Below are 19,380 nucleotides of genomic sequence, written 5' to 3'. Positions count from 1 at the left end.
GTCTTTTTATTTCCAATATTTAAAAAATTAGATAGAACTGAGTATTGAAAAATTAAAGTTGGGAAAACATCATTTTTCAAAATGAGAAAAAAAATACTAAAAGAAAAAAAATAAGTCTATACATTTATAACATAGATTTTGTATACAACACTAGGTTTTATTAACTAATATGTATGGTAAGCTGACTTTTGGATTAACCTTTTCAAATTAAACCTATAAGAATACTTTTGATTGGTTAATATGATTTTTCTTCCACTGATTTGAAACTCTAAAAGAAATGAATATCTGATTAAAATTTTAAGTATGAAATGAGAATTATTGTTGCTGTGATTGGTTACACGAAACATTACTGATGTTAATAATTAAAATGCATGTATCTATGTTATACTGTGTTTGGATATGAGAAATTATTGTATAAGGTATCTGTGAGCGGTGGTGGTGGAAGCCACGCCACAGAAAATGCAGTATACAAAAAAGTGCTTCTCAGACATCAATCATCATCATTATCATTATCATGCAAATTCAATAATATCATTCATCTCTCTTCTTTAGTGCTCTGTGGTTGGTGTCTTCTTTCTTTTTCCTTTTAATCTACAACATTATACTGTTATGTTTCCTCACTTGTTTTTCTTAAAAACCTTCTTCTTTCATGTCTTTTAATTTTTTTCTATTTTTAAAAAAAAATAGAAATGTGGTTAATAGCTTAAAATATTATTTACATTATTCAATAATTACTATGTAAAATGTTAGTTTAAAGGGTGCTGTATAATACAAGATAAAAGAAAACTAAGAAAGAAAAGATACTATGAGAAAATTTCAGAAGATTCCTTTCCAAATAATGTCTGGGCAAGCTTTACCAGCTGTATATCGAGTTTTGAGTTAAATTTTAAACCAATGCAGAGTTCTTGGCAATAAATTTATTAGAAAATTTTTTCTTTGCATTCTTCATTTTTTTAAGAAATGTTTTTAATTAAACTCTAAAAATGGTAATGTAATAAATAAAGATTTTACTTCTTCTTACATGTTTTTTTTTTTTTACAAATTATATCTTAAAATAAAATTATTAATGTTTGCTATTATAAGTATTTCATTTTTTGATACGATTCTTCAATTCCCTATACTTATTCTAACAAATGAAACGTTACTTCTAAATTCCGATAATATGAGTTCTTATTTTTAATTGTGAATTTGTTCATTCTAATGTTATAATTAAAAAGAAGTTAACAATTAGTTTGGCATAGACAACTATATTTAAAAGGGAAAAAAAAAAGGTAGATATTGTGAATCTCTGAATAGGTAGAAATGAAAAAACTCCAAAAACAAAAAAAGGTTCTGCTACTTTTTAATTCCGTTTTATGAATTTTTTAAAAAACTAACTAAAGAGTATATACATGTATATATCTAGTAATATACATCTATTTAATATGACATAAAAGGTAAGTATTAACAATAATTTATTTTTTAATTTGGAATTTTTTCAATCAAGATAAATCTATATATTACCACAATTTCAGATTACCACATTAAGAATAACAAAAATATTCATATTCAGTACCAATAAATATTTTAAACGAATATTCATAATAATGATTAACGAATAATTTAATACGTATTTATAAATGTATTAAATATGAGTATCATATTAATCATAGGACAGATATCTATTATCCATAAAAAATAAAACTAAAATATAATATATATTTTATTAGATTAAATTTAATTAAAAGTAAAATACAATTTATATTTTATTAGTTTAAATTTAATTAAAATAAAAATATGTAATTTAATTTACATTTTTTAATTTTTATTTAAATATAATTTTATAAATCTATAATTTATTTTATAAACAAATATTTAAAAAATAATAAGGAAGATTTTCAATTATGGATCCATACAAATAATATATTATTCATATGCGATCCAACCATAATCCTCGTTGTAGTCTTTCTAATTTTTCCAAAATAAGTAAGCAATGTTAGTTTATTATGCACTATTAATTATTATTATTTCTCATTTTTCTTTTTATAAATTAAATTATTAAATGATCAATCAATCACCACAATTATCTATATATTGAGAATGTGAAAATTTTAGTAAAATTATATAATTAACATACTATATATATATATATATATATATATATATATATATATTAATTCACATATAAATGTTAAATTTAATAAAAAGTAAAATTAATAGATAGTTCGATAGTGTCCCAACAACTAGTGAAATAAAAAGTTCATATAAATTTTATTAGGACAGACTCTAACCATCACTTTTATACAATGGTAAGAAGTGAATTTAATATCACCTATTAATTTTATTATCTGTTATTGGACTATTCTTTAATTCTATTTTCAAGTTCGAGAGGTCTATATCTCAACATGAAGAGATATGTTAAAAATATAATATCAATTAGAGATAAAGACCGATTTATAATATATAAATTGATATAAACTTAAGTTACTAAACAATTTTATAAAATTGAGTTAGATTTAAAATTTATTTAATAATAATAATAATAGACATTAATTAGAGTAAAATATTAAAAAATGATGATTATATAAGATAAAAGCAATTAGAATGCATTGAAATTTAGGGAAGAAAATGGGATTATGTGAGAGGTGTGTATGAGATTGCATGAATGCATATTTGATGGTTGATAGAAAGCATAATGATGAGATAGTAGAATTGAAGGGAAGAGTTTGTTTCCAATATGAATGAAAAGACGTCTTAAATAGTGTGGGGAGTAAGTGAAATGAAAGACAGAAATGCATTAGTTTATGCTTTCATCTGCATCGAAATGGTCAAACATCATTTATGTTCATAAATAGACAAGGCAACCCCTCCAACCACGAGACGCAGGTTACAGTATTGCACTCTCAATTTAAAATGTGCCAACTTTGCATGCTCATAGCTAGCTGTCACACTACCACTAAATGCTGTAATAAATACTGTGTTACTTCAAATCAATCTACAAACAAACTATTTCTTTTAAATGGAATTTCTTAACCTTCTTTTTCATATCAATCCTAACGCCTAATAAATATGTCACAAATAATAACATCCTTAATTAATATAAAATGTTACTATTTTAATGTACTTGTAGATAGAGGGAGTGGTAACAAACAACACTATTAAAAAAATTATTTAAATCTTCGAACATTATACGAATTTGAGGGAGAAAGAGAAAATTTAACTTTCTAATTTAAATAGAAGAATACGAAAAAATCATTTACATGTTTCTCGTTTAACTACTGAATTTGAAAAATCCAGCTTATGACAGCAAAAAATATTTGGCACGTAGCTAATCACTGAATATCGACCTGTTCTTGTGTTTGTATTGTATGTCGTGGATGAAAAATTTTAGTGCTTCATCGTTGCCGATTCAAATACGAATACGTATAAATAAGTGTATTTAATTTTTTCTAATAATACAATTCTTTTCCAAAATCAAATCATTTTCAGATGCAATTTGTTTTTTGTAATAATAATTAGAAGTGTAACTGGGAGCGCGTAAGAGCGTTTGGACGCGTGAGTTGTATTTGTATCTTTAAATAGGAAAAGTATTTTTGTAAAATTGTGAAAAATGAGAGATAATGAAAGAAAAAGTATGAAAAATAAGAAATAAAAGAAAAATGAAATTCCTTGCTTAACAGCAGCTGCCAATGTGTTAAAACCAGACACGTCGTCTTCCCTTTATTTTGTCAGATGGAAAAAGAGAAAAAAGAAGAAACAGAGAGAGAAATGGAGACAGAGACAGTGATGAATGAATGAAAAATGAATCTGGTATAAGTAAGTCAATAGATTTGTTTTTCTCAGAACTCCACCTCTTTCTCTTTCTCTTTCTCTATCTCTCTCTGGAACTTCACTCCATCAAGGTTCCAGAGAAAACCGCGTACTCTTTAAAACGCACCAACGGAGAAAGAAAGAAAGAAAAACGCAGAACTCAAGAACACCCCAAGAAATTCCTACAATGCCGTTTTTTCTTTAACACCCTTTCGTTTTCTTCCATCAAGAACCCGTTTTGCCACCGACCCATTACTCCAATGCTTCCCCTTCGCCTCAGAGCCGTCGTTTCCTCTCTCATTCTCTGCTTCCTCTTTTCCCCATTCTTCTGCCTCGGAATCCGCTCTTTTCCGACCGCCGAAGACGACGGCTCCTTCTTCCACTACGCGGAGGCACCGGGGTACCGAAATGGGGCGGGCTGCCCCGTTTCCTCGACCCACACCGCTATCCCCTCGTGCGACCCGTCTCTGGTCCACATCGCCATGACCCTCGACTCCGGCTATCTCCGCGGCTCCATCGCCGCCGTGCACTCCGTTCTCCGTCACTCCTCGTGCCCGGAAAGCGTGTTCTTCCACTTCGTCGCGGCGGAGTTCGACCCGGCAAGCCCGCGGGTCCTGACCCGCCTCGTTCGGTCCATCTTCCCCTCTCTGAACTTCAAAGTCTACATCTTTAGAGAAGACACGGTGATTAACCTAATCTCGTCTTCAATCCGACAGGCCTTGGAAAATCCGTTGAACTACGCGCGCAACTACCTCGGCGACATGCTGGACGCGTGCGTCGACCGCGTGATCTACCTGGACTCCGACGTGGTGGTGGTCGACGACGTGAGGAAGCTGTGGCGCGTGCCACTCACGGACGCGCGCGTGATCGGTGCGCCGGAGTATTGCCACGCGAACTTCACGAAGTACTTCACTGAGGAGTTCTGGAACGACCCTTTACTCTCTCGCGTGTTCTCTTCTCGAAAGCCTTGTTATTTCAACACTGGAGTGATGGTGATGGATTTGGTGCGGTGGAGGGAGGGGAACTACAGGAAGAGGATTGAGAACTGGATGGAACTGCAGAGGAAAAAGAGGATTTATGATTTGGGTTCTCTGCCTCCTTTTTTGCTTGTTTTTGCAGGGAATGTTGAAGCCATTGATCATAGATGGAACCAGCATGGGCTTGGTGGGGACAATGTTAATGGGGTGTGCAGGTCTCTGCATCCTGGTCCAGTTAGTTTGTTACATTGGAGCGGAAAGGGGAAGCCTTGGGTGAGGCTTGATGAGAAGAAACCTTGTCCTTTGGATCGCCTTTGGGAGCCTTATGATTTGTATAAACCCAAACAAACGAGGGATAGGGTGAGAGATCAGAGCTGGGGGTTCTCTTCTTCCATTCTGGTTGGCTATGCCCATGATTTGTTGTGACCAAGAAGATGATGATGATGACGATGGTGATTCTTTGGTACATTTGTTGTTCAGAGATTCTTTGTTAGCAGTGTACAGAACAGATTGAGTAGAAGAGATTGATTGGGGTTCTTCATTCTTTCTGTAGAATTTCTCTTTTTTTAAGACGTTTTTTTAAAATTCTTGTGCTTTACAAAATATGAAATTTCAATTCTTTTCTCTGCTGGTGGAGGGTTCCATTGGAACGATTTTGGTGGGTGGGTTCAGTTCCTTCTATGGGACCATTGATTGTATGTGCCAAACGAAGTGCAGAATAACAGACAGTTGTTCATTGTTTTATTTGGATTAAGTTTCTATCACCCTTTTGTTTCCTTTCCTACCTGTGACAATTACACATTCAACGGTGCGGTGAGCGACGAAGGGAAGTTTTAATCGTGTATCAAACAATGTAAAAATATGAAAAATTGTTGAATTATCTGGTATATAAAGCAAAATTCCAAATTAGGATAAATATAGGTAGAGTGAATAAATGAAAAGACAAAGCGGCACTTGTCATGTTTTGATTGAGAATTGATCACGGAATGACTATGAATTAAGGCTAATAAAGGGAGAAATAAAGTGCACATGAAAGGGTTTTGTTTGAAGTGGTGGTTGGTTTTCTCACGGTTGTTTCCTTTGCCATGAGGAAACTGAAATCATGCCTAACAGCGATCGTAGTTTTCACTTATCAACAACTTTAGACCCCACCAAACAGCTAATGTTATTTGGAAAGTTCTTCGCGTAAGGATAAATCATTGCAGCTTCATCTTGACTCGCAATTTTCCTCGCAGGCGTCATGTCACGGAGTCTTCTCAACACTTCCATCAGAATCCAAGGAACGCATTCGTAGGAATTCGTATAAGAATAACACTAATAATGCTAAATTATTGGTTTATACTTTATACTATTATTATGCTATTTTTTTTTTCTTCTTTAATTCCTTTGTATTTGCCATTTGTCCAACATGAAGTCATGCCTTGCTGTTCTGGTTTACCAAAGTTGACCACATGAGGTGTACCGTTACAATGTCAGTTTCGAATGAAATTAAGAAATTTCGCTTTGCTTGCAGAATTAAACTATTGGGAAAATAGGGTTATTATTAATATTCTTAGTGCTAATTGTCAATTGCATTATTTGCAACATGTCATCTAACACAAAAGAGTTCCATAAAAAATGATCAAGAACAGGAGCTCTGAATTTCCTCATTCAAAATCTTGATGCCAAACTTTGATTTTTTTCTATTTTATTCGGAGATAAAAATAAGAAAAATGTCATATTGAAAGCACTATTAGCCTAATGTGCTACCGGAACACCATGTGTTGGAGGAATAAACATTAAAATCCAGAATACAAAACATGTTGACAACTGCCAATTGCATTGTTTGCGTCATGTCTGCAGAAACAAAATGACATCAAAGGACTATGATTGAGGAACAGAAAAGTAAAGCAGATACTGTAGTGGTATAAACCGAAGTAACTTTTCCTATGGAAACATTCATATCATAAGGGGTTTGAATTTATAGACACTCCCTTTTTCATCAACCTTACAAAAAAGGTGCCAGCTATATGAACTGTGTCAACAAATTAAAAAAAGGACAAGCATACTTTTCACTCCATAATAATATTCAATACATGACTCAGATCAGCCATCTGATTTTAATTTGATTATTAAACATGTAATGTTGTAACATGACTGTTTGGATGTCTCTTTCGGTTCATTTTAAATACACAATCTGACATTTTAAATATGTGAATCTAACACCATGTTCCCACCTAGAATCCCAAGCAAAAAGCAATAACAAATTAAGCATATTGGTGACAGTAATTGGATCACCTCCAATACCAGGATAATCTATTTAATCATCCTCCAAGGTTTCTACGAATTGTTTCCACTTCTCTGCCAGTAATTTGGAAACCCTTCTTGAGAATTTCATCATAAATAGCAGGTTTGCTAGCAAATGTTGCAAGTGATGCAATTTGAGTACCTGGGTTCTGGCTATTTAGACCAGAAAGGGCCAGTGCCGGTTCCCTTAACTCATTATTGGACAAGAAATGTATCAGGCCCTTTGGGAACACAAAAGACTCACCGGGCTTCAGGTTCTGGGTAAACACACGGTTATTTGTGTCAATAAAGCCCACAAGAAGCTGGCCCTTGAGGCAAGTGGTCACTTCGGAGGCCCGTGGATGCGAGTGAGGTGGCACGATCCCATTCGCCGCTATATCAATCCGGGTCAATACCAGGCCCAATGTGTTAAGCCCAGGAAGATTAACAGTGTTGGTGGCTGTGACACTGAAGCCAAATTGGTTACTAGTGTTACCATTCTTAGACAATGCAGATGTAACAAAATGTGAGGGTGTAACTTTATCTGGGTTGATACAGGGCACCCCATTAAGGAAAAATTCAGGTTTGTTATCAGCAACACAGTAATCTTGAAGTGGGTCTGGGTCGGGTCTGGATTGGCCCAATAGAAGGGATAGGGTGAAGAAAAGTAGGTGTAAATAGTTTGTCATTTTTGGTAGAATTGAGGAAAGAAGTGAATGGAGAAATATAATTTATGAAGTAGAATTGTGGTATGGGTTGTAACTTGCATGAGCCAAATTGTATATAAATAGTTGTAGAAGAGAAAGAGAGAGAAGGTGGTGGATGTTGATATTGATTTAACTTCCATGTGTGTTGTGGGGTGTAGTGATTGAGTAGCTTAAGAGCATAGAATGAGGGAAACAAAGGGAAAGCTTAAAGTAAGTGTGATCAATTCATATTAGGGGTGATGTGTACCTTTTATTTGACTGAAAATGATTTTTCATTTTCATTAACTAATCAACATGCTTTATGCTATGCTTACCATTCCCAGGCCGAGTTCATTGCTGCTAATTTCATTCTTTATTTGGGCTTGGGCCCATTTTAGATAACCACTCTGCAAATCTAACGCTGTCGTTTGAGGTAGCAGGGACTGATACGGCATCGTCTTTTGTTCTTATTTGAGGGTGTAGGGGCTAGGACCTTATATTTTTAGTTCAGCCGATTCTGTCATGGTCCACATGTAGCCCAAATGCTACATATATTATGATAAATTTTGAGAGTCGTCACATGCAAAGTTTCCACACGCGGCGCGAGAGTTTTAGGTTGGGGCGATGTGGGCCTTCCTTCCCTGCCTTACAATGCTGCTTGATCTCATCCATGTATCTAACCATCACTGCATCGGGGTTAATGGGTCTCTTTCTTTGAACCATCTAGTATAGAGATATTCGTTAGTTTAGTGTGACTTGACTTGTGATCTCCTTCTTTTATTATTCAGTGCATGGTCACTTGTTTAGTTCAACATATATAATTCAAGTAATTATTTACTAAAAAGGGTATAGTTTCTTTTTGTTATTTTTTTTTTTGTTTACTTTGTACAAGGTTTTGGCTTCATCATTCTATGTCCTTTCGTTGTGTTGTGATCTCTGAAGTCTAATCCAACACAGTGATTCAACCTTGGCCCTCACTGGAAAGCAGTGGTACTTATTGGCGTTAAAAGTTACCAAGTTGTGATTTAGAAATATCAAGTAACTTTGCACTTTGCTCTAAATCTTGCTTTTGGGAATGGATTTTTTTTATGATTGGTTTTTGGGTCTTGGGAGTTTCCTGAAGTGCCACAAGCAGACAAAGGCTGTTGTTACTGTAGACAAGTGAAGTCGAATTTGATGTGAAGGAAAAAAAAAAGAGTATTCGCTCACTCCAAATCCACATGCACATGTCCCTGCTATTCCCCTTTCTCATCATTTGCTGCAAATTATTTTAGACTCTCTTTTTTTTGTCCCATTGGGAGGACTCTTACTCCTGGTCTTTTCAGTGAGATATCCAGGAATGGTTATTCTCCAATTGCTTGTTTACAGACCGTATAGTGCATAGCTTCTGCGGCGAAGTAGTAATTTATTTCCATTGGTGAATTTCTTGTGGATGCAACAGTGTTTGCATATAAGGTAAACTCGTTTGTCATTAAGGTTCTTTCATATTAGAAGTTGATTATTTTTTATTATTGATGCAAATCTGTCTTGCTCTCTGCTTGGATCACATCCAAATTTATGATTGTTGAAATCCTGTGCTCTTTTTGGTGTTGTTTGTGAGTTGTCTTTCTGTTCGTTGTCTGCAATTATGCACAAAAGTTTTTGTTTTTTTCCTTGATATTGAAGCAGATGGGAGAAAGTGCCGCTTCCAATCCTTCTTTGCAAGTGTCTGTTTCATTTGGGAGATTTGAGAACGATTCCTTGTCTTGGGAGAGATGGTCCTCTTTCTCTCCTAACAAGTACTTAGAAGAAGTTGAGAAGTGTGCCACCCCTGGATCAGTGGCTCAGAAAAAAGCCTACTTTGAAGCCCATTACAAGAAGATTGCTGCCCGGAAAGCCGAATTGCTGGCTCAGGAGAAGCAGAAGGAGAAAGATTCTTTCAGATCAGAAGATCAAGATCAAATAGATCTGGGTGGAAAAGCTGATGCAGAACTTGATAAATCCGACACTGAAGGTTTCGATGAAGGAGTTACACAAGAAACCGGTTCTGTTGGTGAGATCCATAGGACCCATGTTAATGATTCTGAGGAGGAAGTTGCAGTTTCAAGAGATAACGAAAGTTCGCCGGTTGAGGTGGAGAACAAGGAAGTGGAAAGTAGATCAAATAGTTCCTTCCAGATGGATGAACCTGAAGATGTATGCGTGAAACATGAAGAAAGTCCTAACATTGAAGCTGAAGATGTGAAGGAAATTTCCCACGTTGTGTACAAGGACACAGCAAAGGCTTCAGAAGTTGAAGCAAAAGATGTGAAATTGGTTCAACCAACGGAATCTAAGGTTTGATTCAATTCATATATCTATCAGATTCATGTTCTTTCTTAAGGGTTGACAATCTGGTTACCCTGGTTTTAATTTCTCTCCCTCTTATTTGGACAGGTTACGTCTTTGAACAAGGGAAGCAATGCAGCCAAGACAAAGAAGAAACCAATGCTACCTACTTCTAAGGCATCCCAGATTTCAACACCAAAAAGTTCGAAGCCTGCATCAACTCCTACCAAAACAGTAACACCTGCTTCTTCAACTAAAAAGGGAAGTTCTTCATCCTTGTCTAGAAGGCAAATTACTTCTAGTGGGGAGAGCAGAAAATTTGCTAACAAACCTTTGCACATGTCTCTGAGCTTGGCTCCAAGTAATCCTGAGCCAGTTCCTCAAGCTACCATGAGGAGATCTTTAATCATGGAGAAAATGGGAGATAAGGACATAGTCAAACGAGCATTTAAAACATTCCAGAACAGCTTCAACCAGCCAAAAGCTTCTGGTGAAGACAAATCTTCGATAAAGAAGCAGGTAATGGAAATCTTTATGCCCTACTGTTCATCAATGATAAAATTTTTTTATACAGTGCAAACAGTACTGTAGAAAATGATATTGATTTAAAAATGTTTCTCTTGTTTCCTGTGCAGGTTTCTTCAAGAGGGACCGTGTCAAAGGTTCCAACATCTACGGCTTTGAGGAAAGAAAATGGAAGGTAAAATTTTTAATCTGCACTGATAATGAGTTTTCATTGCACAAGTTTCTTTTTCTTTAGGATATTTCATGGTCTTTTTCTCTATGTCTCTTTCATCCGACTGGTGCGCTCAAGATTTCCATTTGATGAGGTCATGTTTTTTTTTGGTAGCTTTCTTTGGGAGAATTTTAAGGAAGAAAACTACCGAAATTGTAGAATAGAGGAGGAAACGTAGCGAGTTATTGTTATGCAAATTTATTAAAATATACTTTATAACTTATGATTTTGTCCAACACATCTCTATTGTAATTTTAATTGAAATTTCTCCTTAAGTTGAAAATTTCTGTATATGACCCTCTCGAACTTATTTTTGAATAGGCCAACTAAGGTTGAGAGTGCGGATAAAAGTGGAAATGCTGTACGAACTACTTTTGGCCCAAAAAGTGACATCAGAGCAGTGAATGGAAAAGAGGTAGGACTAGCTCTTGGTTTTTTTTCCTATTACATTTCAGTGCCTATAACATGGAATATTCATAAAATTATGAGAATTCAACCACCCAACTTATGCCTTTTCACTTTCTATTTCTTAATCAGTCTTCAAGAAAAATACACGAAAAATCTAATGCAAAAGAAGTAGAAAGAACGCGTCTTCAATCAAAAGTAAAGGTAAACGCCCTCTTTCATGTTCCAAAATGTTTTTCTAGAGAAATGACTAGCGTTTCCTGCATTCCATCTTGCCTATGGTTTCACTTTAGTGTGTCTGCATATATCTAATGTACTAGGAAAAATTCTAGAAACACCCTCTTTGAATATATTCCCTGCTGTTAACTGCTGTTAACCTTATGAGTGCTACTTATTAAATAAACTTCACTTATGTTACGAGTTAATAGTTTTTAAGAAAATTTAACCAATAATAAGTATGTGTTACACGGTTTATATTTTCATCCATAAATGGCTTGTCTGAACTCTGTATGCATCAAACGCAGGAGGAAAAAAAAGAGGAGGAGATGAAAAGGTTAAAACATAATGTCAAAGGCACATCCACACCAGCTTTTTACCGTGGTCAAAAAGTAGTAAAAAGTCGTCCAGAAAAGGTACAAGTTGTGCATTTTATCCGAGATATGTACCCTACATAAATTGTAGTTTATGTTTGTCCGCTGAATGTTTCTTCAATTCTTACCATCATTTTCTCTTTTGGGGGTAATAATTGATTATTTCTTTTCTTTATATGTAATAATGTAAAGCAATTTGTAAAACAGCTACTATTGATTGCATTCTGTTTCTGGAGACACGACTGTAAATTACTAAATAAAGCTCAACTTTGTATTGAAGTAAGCTGAAACTTGTGTTCCTCAACTTATAACTAGAGTGTGGTGATTGTTGACAAGAAAAGGAGATCTATGTGACCTAGTTGTTTTGTTCTGCTGTAAGACTGAACCTGTTTCTAGCCAAATGAGCGATCTGGTTGATGGAGATGATAATATAGAAGTTCTTGTTTACATTATACATTCTAACAGCATTTCTAGGATTACAGTATCATTTAGAATGTATGATACCAATGTTTGCTGGTATATTCTGTCAGGAATTAACCTCAACTGTTTCCTGTCAAGCCATATAAAAATGTTCTTTAGTTTCCTAAATTCAACGCATACATCAAGACAAAATCTTGGCATTGCAGATGGGTTCTGGCTTTTTTCCTCAGAAAGATATTTATTGACTGCGGATTATGTTAAATTAAATGAGTTTTGAGGCATGGTTTGTATTTTACTTTAGAATTTTTTGCAGTGATGCTATGTAGTAGCGCGCCTTACTTTTGAGAGCTTTATTAATACTACTAACGTGCTATATCAATTATTTATACACATCATTATGTACCAAGGAAAAAAAGAGGGTGGGGGAATGCCAAAGAAGAGATTAAAGAAAGGCTTATTCCATTAACTGTTATTTCTAATTTCAGGGTGATGCTAAAAGTAAAAGTTAGAATCCTTGGTGACCCCACAAGTGATAAAGGTGAAGAAGAAGGAGAAAAGAGGTTAAATACACCAGTGTATCAGGTAGACCTGTATGTTCAGAGGAAATGTTAGTGGAAACAGCTCAATGCTGTGATATCCATGTTTGGTAAGCAACAGTGGAGCAACATCCTAGTTAAATAGGAGCTTATGAACATTATGAGGAGTAGGAGGAAGGAGTAGGCATCATTTATTGATGATAATTTTCTTCCTTGCACCCCTCGTAGGCATTGTGTTGATTAGGAAATAATATTGATGTATGTAATGTAAGAAATGCAAATATCTGTTGTCATTGGTTCCATTACTATTCTGCTTCTCTACCCATCCTATGTGGGTGATTGATATGGTTTTTAACGTGTTGTAGACCATGTATCTCTAAGAAGCTAAGGTGATATAAAAGTTGTCTAAAGTTCAACTCGCCTTTCTCCCCCATTCACATGCAATGATACAAGACTTTGTTACATTGGGAAACATGATTGAAGAATTTTCAGAACCATGGAACAAGACTAATTAAGTGGGTTTCACAAAGCAGATTAATTTCAGTATCAAGTTTGACATATGTTCTCTCCAATATACACTAATCAGAAATAAATATTGCTGGATGTGCTACCTATACGAGGAAGATTCTTATGCTATCAACTTGAAATTTTGAACTTGTACAATAGCCTCTCTCTTTCTCTCCCTCAATATATATTGTCTTTTGTTTTTTTATTATCCTTTCTTTTTCTCCCCTTTATTTTGTAGTTAAAGTATACAAGAAAAAACCTGTGTAACTGCGTACGGTTATGGAGTTGTAGGATAATAGTTTTGTATGTACACAAAGGCATACATAAACAGAAAGGTACAATTATCGCTGAAAAGTTAAAAAGCGCACAACATTTACTATACAGAGCAAACTTGCTAAAAGAAACTTGCAGAAATAATTGTATGTGGGAATTCAATTTATGAATGTTTTCTGACGCAAACAGAGAGCTGTGCAGCTAAGATAGTAATATCAAATTTGTCGTGTATTATGCAGAAGCATATCTGACTGTCTTGATGAATTATGTTAAAATAAAATCATTGATGACACGAATTCATTTTCTATCCTAACGTTGGTCTATTAGTTCATGCGCATGATCAGTTTACTTTTTGAGCGATGCTAAGTCAGCTTTTATGGTGTCATACCTCAGATAAATAAAATAAAATCCATCAGTTGAACATTCAAATACAATAGAAAATGAGAAGAAACGCAGCACGTTATCAACTTCTAGATAACAAAAGAATCCAAGATCTGTGTATATATACATGAGACTTAAAATTCTCAAGAACAATAGTTCTCTGTACAAGTGGCACGTACATTTAGAGGTTAAAATTTGAAAAATTGTTAACACTACAAGAATGGTTTTAGCTTCTGAATTTAACAGATAAACTGGCTCTAACAGTGCAAAAGCACACACTGCCGTCATAGTATTTCCAAACCTCCAATGGTTAGCATTTTGCAGCACAAGATTCTCCACCACAAACTGGGAGCTATCTCATTCATATTATGAATGAAACAAAGCGAGTGATGTTCACTTTGAACTGAGTTTTAGCACTTCAGCTCCCTTATGTAAATGGTCCCAAAGATCAGGTTGCATGTGTTCGCAAATCCTAGATTTCGATGACATGCAATGTTAAACCTCCAAAGTCCTTTGTGCTGGTTCCTCTGCAGAATATTACAGTGTTAGACTTAATTTACCTTAGGTGACTTCCTCTTCTGCATGTTACGAGCAATCTCAATGCATGCTTGATCAACCATTCCCAGAAAATCCTTTACTATGACAAATAGATAAAGAGGGTTCTCTACAATATCTTTTGAAGCTCCTCCTTGATAATAATCTGTTGTTTTTTTCACAATTTGCATCACCCTTGTTTGCTCTTCCCTCACTAATCTCAATTCTTCCTCAGCATTTTCAAGAAAACGGTTCATTTCTCTAACAAAGTTCCCTCCCTTGTCATTTCCACACTGGGAAACAAGTTCTCTAATCTCAAGAATCCTGGCCGAGAGTGCTGAGATTGAACCAACAAAAGTGCTGTAATCTGTAACCGCAGCTTTCCTCACGTTGGAAAACTCAGAACTGATCCCTCCGACAACTGGCAATCCTAGTGTTATATATTCCTTTTGTCTTTGTTCATTTGAAGAAGAAGAGTTTTGAGTGTCATCACTCTTGTTACTGTTCCTGCTGCTACTACGACTCAAACTGTGGTTGCGGTTGAGAACAGCACGTTTTCCTTCAGAACGAACAACTTCTTCAACCACAAAGTGAAGCAATGTGGTTTTTCCATCAGTGCTCTTGACATCAGAGAGCTTTCTTAGAGAAGCCAAGTTGAAAGCTTGAGCATTACCCCTCTGAGTGCCTGCATTCATGCGATTTCCAGCCTTAAGCACAGCTTCAAGAAGTTTGACAAAGATTCCTTGTTTTCGAAGCTCCTTGCACCCCATCTCAAGGGTCTGCAGAAACTCCTTGATTTCTAGAATCTCGGAGTCATAATTCAACCTGAATAGCAAGGCATTCAATCGCTTAAAAGCTGAAGGAACAGCTTTGAGGATGTGGCGGAGGAAAGTTTCGGCTTCAGCAAGTTTTGAAGGGTCTCCTTCATATGCAAGTACAAGTGATTGCTCTTCTTCTGTTGGGGCTACTCTACCAAGCTTTTCAATGGTTTCTATATTAAGGCCATGACCATCAATGAGTGCTTCAATAATATCTTTACGAGAGACTGTCAAAGATTTCAAAACAATAGCAATGTTTTGTGATTTTCTTGGGTCAAGAAGGAAGGCATTTGATGATGGAGCCAAAGCATCCCTGCTAGAACTCGTTGAGTTATTTTCTTTGGGGGCATTATCATTTCGGTTGGTGGCGACTACCCCAAAGAGAGCTTCCATAAGATCATCATCAACCCTGTAGTTTAATAAATCATCAACCAATGCTAAAATGGAGGAATCAAAATTTAGATATTTTCAAAATCTACTTTACTATGATTACCTGAAAGAACCACGGTCCATTTTGTCCCACACCATAGAGTGATCAAGGTTGGTAGTCACCTTATCCCAATGTAGTGGCTTAAGTTTCACCTCAGGTGAAGTGTCTCCTTGCTTACTTGTGGTACCTGCTGCTCTTTCAATAGGATGAGGTGGCGGTTTTGATGATGACTTCAAACCACTTGCCTTTGGTGGAGGAGGTGGTGGTGCTGGACTCTTTCTAGGGGGGATTGGAGGAGGAGGAGGAGGAGGAGATGCGACTGCTGAGTTCATGTTTTTTGGAATTGGAGGAGGAGGAGGTGGTTGTGGTGACTTCTTTTCATCTATGATTGGTGGAGGAGGTGGTGGTGCTGATGCTGGTATCGGAGCTTCATTCTTTTCATCAGGTACTTTTGGAGGGGCCAATGGTGTTGCAGAATTTGTAATGTTTGGAATTGATGAGAAAAAAGTGGAGATTGGTTTTGGTGATGAAGGGGTAAAGGAAGGAGTAGATTGTGTAGGAGAGCTTCCAACCGACGAAGGAACAGTGGGAGGAGGAGCAGGAGGTGGAATTCTCATGATTGTGTAGGACTCTTCTGGAAGAAATATGTTCATGTGGGAAGTTGAAGATTTCTCTCTAAGAAGAGGAGTTTCTTGAATGGATTCAGTTATCTTCCCTGGATTTCCTTCATGATCACCTTCTTCATCTTTGGGACTATCCAACACCTCCCTTTGAAAATCCTTTTGTGGTATCTTTTTACCTTGAAGCTTTCTCCAATAAATCACATCCAAACCATCCTCATCAACGATCAGTCCCTTCACGTTTCCTTCCATTCTCTCAAACACCTCCACCTGAGGTGCAACATGCCTTTCTGCAGCAGAAGCAGTGTTATTTGTTTTCTCCTTTCTCTTCCTTGTTCTGGAGAACCTTCTAACAAAGAAGAAAAGCAAACCAGAAACAACAAGAGTGCTGGCTGCAGTTGCAGCTACTGCTGTTGCTACCTTACTGTTTGATGAAGAGGGTTTTGTTGCAGCCACTGGTCCTGATGATGGTGGTGATGCCTGTGGGTGAAAAGGTTGGATTGGGAGGGGTGGTTCCGAAGTTTGGATTGGATAAAATGTTTCAATATTCTGAGGAGTATTGATCTGGCAATAGCAGGTTGGTATTACAAAGCCTTGCAAAACAACAAGGCTCACAAGAAGAAGAAACATCATGTGCAAAGACAAAGATTCTGAGGAGCAAAGATTAAAAATACAAAGAGGTTTCCACAAAGTTAGCCATTGCAAGTTTTGTCCTTCATTGTCTTGCGCTATTGGTTTTGCTAGCTGAAAAAATCAACAGAAGTAAGCAAGTTAAATATATTATCAGGCTTCCAGGTGCATTCCAATTTCACATTGCAAAGACCAACATGACCCTTACCATTGAAATCAGAAAATGGTGCAGTTTAGGATGGTTTAGTCATTTAGGAGTAGCATTAAAGATTTGGTCATGCTTTGAAATTTACAAGTGGAAACTGATTTACAAAGTCAACCATTCTTATTATGGTACAGGTTTGAAGTGGCACAATCATGATTTCAAAGGGCTTTTCAAACGCCATAAATGTGTAGCACAGTAATCTTACATGTCTGACTTAGCTTTTTTGTACAAACGTGATTTTGAGATTGTAGCAGCCTTTCATAAACTATTGATTTAAAAAGCTTAAAAATAAGAAGAAATACCAATTCCACTGTAAAGCCTTTGGCTGCAGGATTAGTTGACTAAAGAGGCTCACCAAATTTGGTTGACTTAATGGTCTTGCTAAGGCCAACCCCGCGTTGAATACTCAGTATTTTAAGACAGTGGCCTAACAATAAGGTGCAGTGGTTGAACAAGGTAAATAAGCTCATATATATATAATCCATCTAATAATCCTTCAATATTTACGAGTTGAGACTAAAAATAATTTAAATATATAATTTTCTTTCGGTCCTTTAATATTAATATTCTAATATGTTTATAAAACTAAAACTTTGACAAAAGTTTGAGATATCAAAGTAAACAATATCTTGCATACTATAATATAATTGATCCAAACCAAACAAAATTAAATTGATAAATGTAATTAAATATAATAATTAATATAATCAAAATAAAATTGGCTTCCTAAGAACATTAAATACTATTTATATTAAATATATTACGTCATCAAATTATCAAATATAAACTTAATTGATCGAATTTTATATATGTTTTTATATCTGTAAATTTATTAAAAATGTCAATTATTCATATTCTTTGTATTAATATGTTTGAAATTTTTCAGTACCTTGGTTTGTCAGAAATTATACAAATAATAAAGGGTTAAGATATGGTTACATAAGAGTAAAAAATTAGTGAAATTTAACTTTCAATATTTATTTTAGAAAAAAAAAATTAATTCAAATCCAATACATTAATTTTATCATATTCTCTTAATTATAATGTATATCAAATTTCACATGATTTCTTTCTTTCTATAAAGATATGTTATCATAAATATTTAAGTATTTTCAAGTATCATATATTATACGTGAAAATTACGTGATGTACTTATAAATAATTTTGAAACTCTATGAAATTTCATATACATTATCTAATTAATAAGAATGTGAAACTCAAAGGATGGATTACTTAAATTTGCATTCTAAAAAAAACAAAAACACAAAATTGAAGAGATAATTAAACTAGCGTTTACATAATGTATACAAATTTGATACTAAAAAGCATGGAACATATGATTTAGCTTTCAATTTTTAGAGGAGATAATAGTCTTTTCACTTTTCAAATTATTATTTCTAATTAGTTTTAAAATTTAGTTATAGCTAGTATAAGAATTATAAAGAAAACCATGTATTGTATAACATATTTACACTATCATCAAATTAGAAATATTTTCTAAGGTTGTTAAGTTAAGTACATGGCAGTTTGTAATTAAATTACACTAGTGTAAAAACGTTGTTTAACGTCACCTGTTAGACCTCGGTTAAGGGTAAGTGCGACGTATATTGATGACCGGTGACATTTCCATAAAGAAGTTGACAATATAGGCGTCAGTTAGTTGTATCCCCGATGTCTATAGTATTTTAGACGTCGGGCTTTCCAACCTGACGTCTATATTTCTGATAGTTAGGTGAAAAGTCATTTCTTTCAGCCTTATAGATGTCCGTTAGGCGGGGGCACCGACGTCTATATGGCGGAAATTAATGCTACTCACCTACTTGTCAGACATATAGACATCGGGCTCCTGCTAACTGACGCCTATATGTCCGCTAGGTAGGTGAATATTCACTCCTTTCAACGTTATAGACGTCGGATTCCGCCACATTGACATTTATATGCAATTGTAGACATCAGTTGTCCCAGTACCCGACGAGACATCCTACTAGGTATGTGAAAAGTCATTCGTTTCCGTCTACGAGACGTCTCATCATGCCAAGCCCGACGTCTATATACAACACAAATATTAATTTTTAAATCAAATGGACGTCATATTAGTCAGGCGACCGACGCATATGCTATTATAGACAACAGTTTTGTGTAAAACAAACCTCTAATTTCTTGTTAAATAATCCTTCGAACCAGCGGTTCGCGAACCAACACTTTGATCGTCTTTGCCTTTTCTCTCTGCTGCTCTGCATTTCCAGGTAAGTTTCCTCTCCTTTTAAGTAT

The 19,380-nt window shown here is 35.3% G+C and overlaps 4 protein-coding genes across 6 annotated transcripts; 2 read left to right on the top strand and 2 right to left on the bottom strand.

Annotated features, from left to right (window-relative positions):
• The first annotated feature begins 3,704 nt into the window (after nt 1–3,704).
• Nucleotides 3,705–5,520, top strand: LOC106762685 (probable galacturonosyltransferase-like 9). The gene has a single exon (XM_014646716.2). It carries the CDS (start codon nt 3,774–3,776, stop codon nt 5,190–5,192), a length of 1,419 nt encoding a protein of 472 aa, XP_014502202.1. The 5' UTR covers nt 3,705–3,773; the 3' UTR covers nt 5,193–5,520.
• Nucleotides 5,521–6,359: 839 nt separating this feature from the next.
• Nucleotides 6,360–8,172, bottom strand: LOC106761265 (germin-like protein subfamily 1 member 1). Its single transcript, XM_014644797.2, has one exon. The coding sequence runs from the start codon at nt 7,718–7,720 to the stop codon at nt 7,070–7,072; it is 651 nt and encodes a 216-aa protein (XP_014500283.1). The 5' UTR covers nt 7,721–8,172; the 3' UTR covers nt 6,360–7,069.
• A 725-nt stretch (nt 8,173–8,897) lies between these two features.
• LOC106762338 lies at nt 8,898–13,618 on the top strand. 3 transcript variants are annotated; one of them, XR_002667732.1, is made up of 9 exons: nt 8,915–9,172; nt 9,386–10,033; nt 10,133–10,543; nt 10,660–10,724; nt 11,082–11,175; nt 11,298–11,369; nt 11,690–11,797; nt 12,661–12,821; nt 13,077–13,618. XR_002667732.1 is itself a non-coding variant. In XM_022780571.1 (8 exons), exons 2-8 carry the CDS (start codon nt 9,386–9,388, stop codon nt 12,682–12,684), a joined length of 1,422 nt encoding a protein of 473 aa, XP_022636292.1. In that variant the 5' UTR covers nt 8,898–9,172; nt 9,383–9,385; the 3' UTR covers nt 12,685–13,423. The 3 variants fall into 3 exon arrangements, 2 of the variants coding, with proteins under 2 accessions (XP_022636292.1, XP_014501690.1); XM_022780571.1 differs by having other exon boundaries at nt 8,898–9,172; nt 9,383–10,033; nt 12,661–13,423; XM_014646204.2 differs by having other exon boundaries at nt 12,661–13,423.
• Nucleotides 13,619–13,974: 356 nt separating this feature from the next.
• LOC106760263 (formin-like protein 4) lies at nt 13,975–17,290 on the bottom strand. The gene is made up of 3 exons (XM_022780219.1): nt 17,198–17,290; nt 15,718–17,018; nt 13,975–15,633 (listed from the first exon to the last, which is right to left on the bottom strand). Exons 1-3 carry the CDS (start codon nt 17,288–17,290, stop codon nt 14,424–14,426), a joined length of 2,604 nt encoding a protein of 867 aa, XP_022635940.1. The 3' UTR covers nt 13,975–14,423.
• Nucleotides 17,291–19,380: the final 2,090 nt, after the last annotated feature.

Source organism: Vigna radiata, chromosome 5 (genome assembly GCF_000741045.1).
Source record: "Vigna radiata var. radiata cultivar VC1973A chromosome 5, Vradiata_ver6, whole genome shotgun sequence".
Taxonomy (NCBI): Eukaryota; Viridiplantae; Streptophyta; class Magnoliopsida; order Fabales; family Fabaceae; genus Vigna; species Vigna radiata.
Note: the sequence above shows the minus strand (reverse complement) of the source record. Positions and strands in the feature narration are given on the sequence as shown.